This window comes from Glycine soja, chromosome 7, assembly GCF_004193775.1.
Source record: "Glycine soja cultivar W05 chromosome 7, ASM419377v2, whole genome shotgun sequence".
Taxonomy (NCBI): Eukaryota; Viridiplantae; Streptophyta; class Magnoliopsida; order Fabales; family Fabaceae; genus Glycine; species Glycine soja.
Genome location: NC_041008.1, coordinates 17758387 through 17760733, shown reverse-complemented (window position 1 = coordinate 17760733; position 2347 = coordinate 17758387). Strand labels below are relative to the sequence as shown.

Sequence of the window (2347 nt, the reverse complement as noted above, 5' to 3'; positions counted from 1 at the left end):
ATTAGTGTATAAATGCATGTTATACTATTCAATAAAAATACAGCCTTTTGCAGTTTAATATCTTTCTTTTGTTCTTGCTAGAACCCTATACATTTTTCTAAATAACCAACAGCTAATGCATGACCAATGACCATAGAAAACCATTGAAGAGTACTGAGTACGTGTGAATGCTTGCCACCTTTGTAACTCTTATTAGGAGAGATTACATTTTTCATCACGTGCTTTTGAACTACTCCCTCAACAGAATATAAAATTATTCACTATATAAACAATACACGTCTCTAACAGTTGGAAGAATTTATTGTTACCTATTTCTTTTTCATAGCTGTTATGAAAATTACTGATATAATGGTAAATATATCTTGAAAAATTTCTCTCTAATGGGAGGTATAAGAAAGAAATTACTAACTTACTTTATAATAGTAATAAAATAGTCATAAACTATAGAAGTTAATATAATACATATCACCTGGACCTGAATTAGAACACAATTTAATGTACTACTATATAAATAAAAGAAAATATTTATTGCGTCCTTTCACTTTTTTTGCATTAGTACAATATTTCTGGTCTATCATGAATCATGGATTTCATGGTTACAGTTACACTTACAAAATTTACTTAGCCACGGGCTGAATAGTAGGTTTGCATAATGGTAAGAGCAAGCAGAGCAGCAGCTACCACAATCCCTATCAATTTCCACACATTTGGGATATGATCTCTAATCAAGATTTTATAGCTGTGTTTGCAAGAGTATCTGATGCATTCTACACAAAGGTTGCAACAATGCAACATCAGTATAGGGAACTTCCTCAAGGGGTTCACTGCTGAGTAAGCATTCAAGTCCTCACAAAGTTTGCTGTAACTATTGTCCATTTGGTCCACTCCCTTTGTGATTGTGCCAAACAAAGTGAGCAAATCTCTGTTGCTGATCTTAGTACCTTTCACCAAAACACCATTTTCCACAAGCAGCTCAATATCTTGCACAGAACACATCAAGCCTCTAAGAAACAAAGCATAAGAAGTGAATTGCCTGTTGATGCCAATTCTACTTTGCTCCCATGCAATGAAGTTCCTCAAATAGACCTCAGTTGTGTCAACTACATGAAGTGGTGGAATTTCAAGCACCCCTTTGGAAAATCTTATGTCAAAGCCAAACCAGTTAACCAACTTGCTGTGTCTCTCAACTTTCCTAATTGTTACACCAGCAGCTCTAAGCCTTGTCGCGCAACGCTTAAGCTCTTGCTGAGCTTGTTTCACCTTTTGTCCCTCATCAACAATGGAGGACAAGTGCATGAGGTGAAGAAAATGCGCCACGCTAGGACACCGGATCAAAGGGTAGCTGAAGAGAGACAGTGTGAGATCAGCAACAAGGTGATCAGCTTCACTTGTGAAGACATTGGGAAAAAGCATCCTAGCCAATGTCTTGAGAACAAAAAAGGGCATTTGGTTCTCTAGTAGAGTGAAATCGGTGAGAATAGATAAAAACACCTCTTTGTGTCCTAGTATTGGATCTGAAGAAGAACCATTATTATGGTTATCTTCTTTTGGAATTTGAGGAACCATGTTTGGTGGTGCGCATCTAAGAAGAAGTTCTAGCAAGAAGGAGCCATCAAGTAACATTATTTTGGCTAGCTCATGAGCTTCATATTTGATGTTACCTCCATAGCTTGCACGAACTGCATCGTCCAAGCCTAGAATGACAGTGCCACATTCATCCAAGGTTGAAACTGGATTTTGAGTTCTATGAAGGAGAGCCAGCATGTAACGCCATTTGTGCTCTTCCATGGCCAGAAGGTGGCTACTTGTTCCTCTGTATAAGGGTCCAATGCTGACAAACTTTGGTGAATAAGCTTCCTCATTTGATTTTCTAAGCTTGCTTGAAACACAAGGGATGCTGCTTATGAAGGACTTAACCTCTCTGTGATCTAGAGATCCTAGTGTCACTTTGATAGAATGCATCCAACCAGACTCATTTTGAGTTTGGTCCATGACTCTGAACTCTTAAGAAATGAAGGGTGTGGATATAGAAATAAAATGCAACTTGGTAAATACTCAAACCAGTGAAGGATAGATAAGGGTTTGCTGAAAGCAATCCCACACTCCCACCTAAAACTAAATTTCAAATAGGTTACTCTGATTGAGTGATTCTGTATAAATAAAAAATAGAAAAAAGCCTGATCAGATTCTGTTTGAGCTTGCTTAGGCACTGCCTAATGTCTAAAGTTGGATCACCCTTTAATGTAAAAGATTGAAGCATAACGTCATTTATTCAAACTTGAAAGGATCTAGGAACAGTCAGAATATATTTTTATTGGTCCTGTAGCCTAAAGTCATAAAGCAACTT

At 37.3% G+C, this 2347-nt stretch overlaps 1 protein-coding gene across 1 annotated transcript; it reads right to left on the bottom strand.

Annotated features, from left to right (window-relative positions):
• Window positions 1-621: 621 nt before the first annotated feature.
• Window positions 622-1992, bottom strand: LOC114420456 (UPF0481 protein At3g47200-like). Its single transcript, XM_028386349.1, has one exon. The coding sequence runs from the start codon at window positions 1990-1992 to the stop codon at window positions 622-624; it is 1371 nt and encodes a 456-aa protein (XP_028242150.1).
• Window positions 1993-2347: the final 355 nt, after the last annotated feature.

Bases quoted from the DNA above. Each gene is read 5' to 3' on its own strand.
- LOC114420456 (XM_028386349.1), bottom strand. From the start codon at position 1,992: ATGGACCAAACTCAAAATGAGTCTGGTTGGATGCATTCTATCAAAGTG.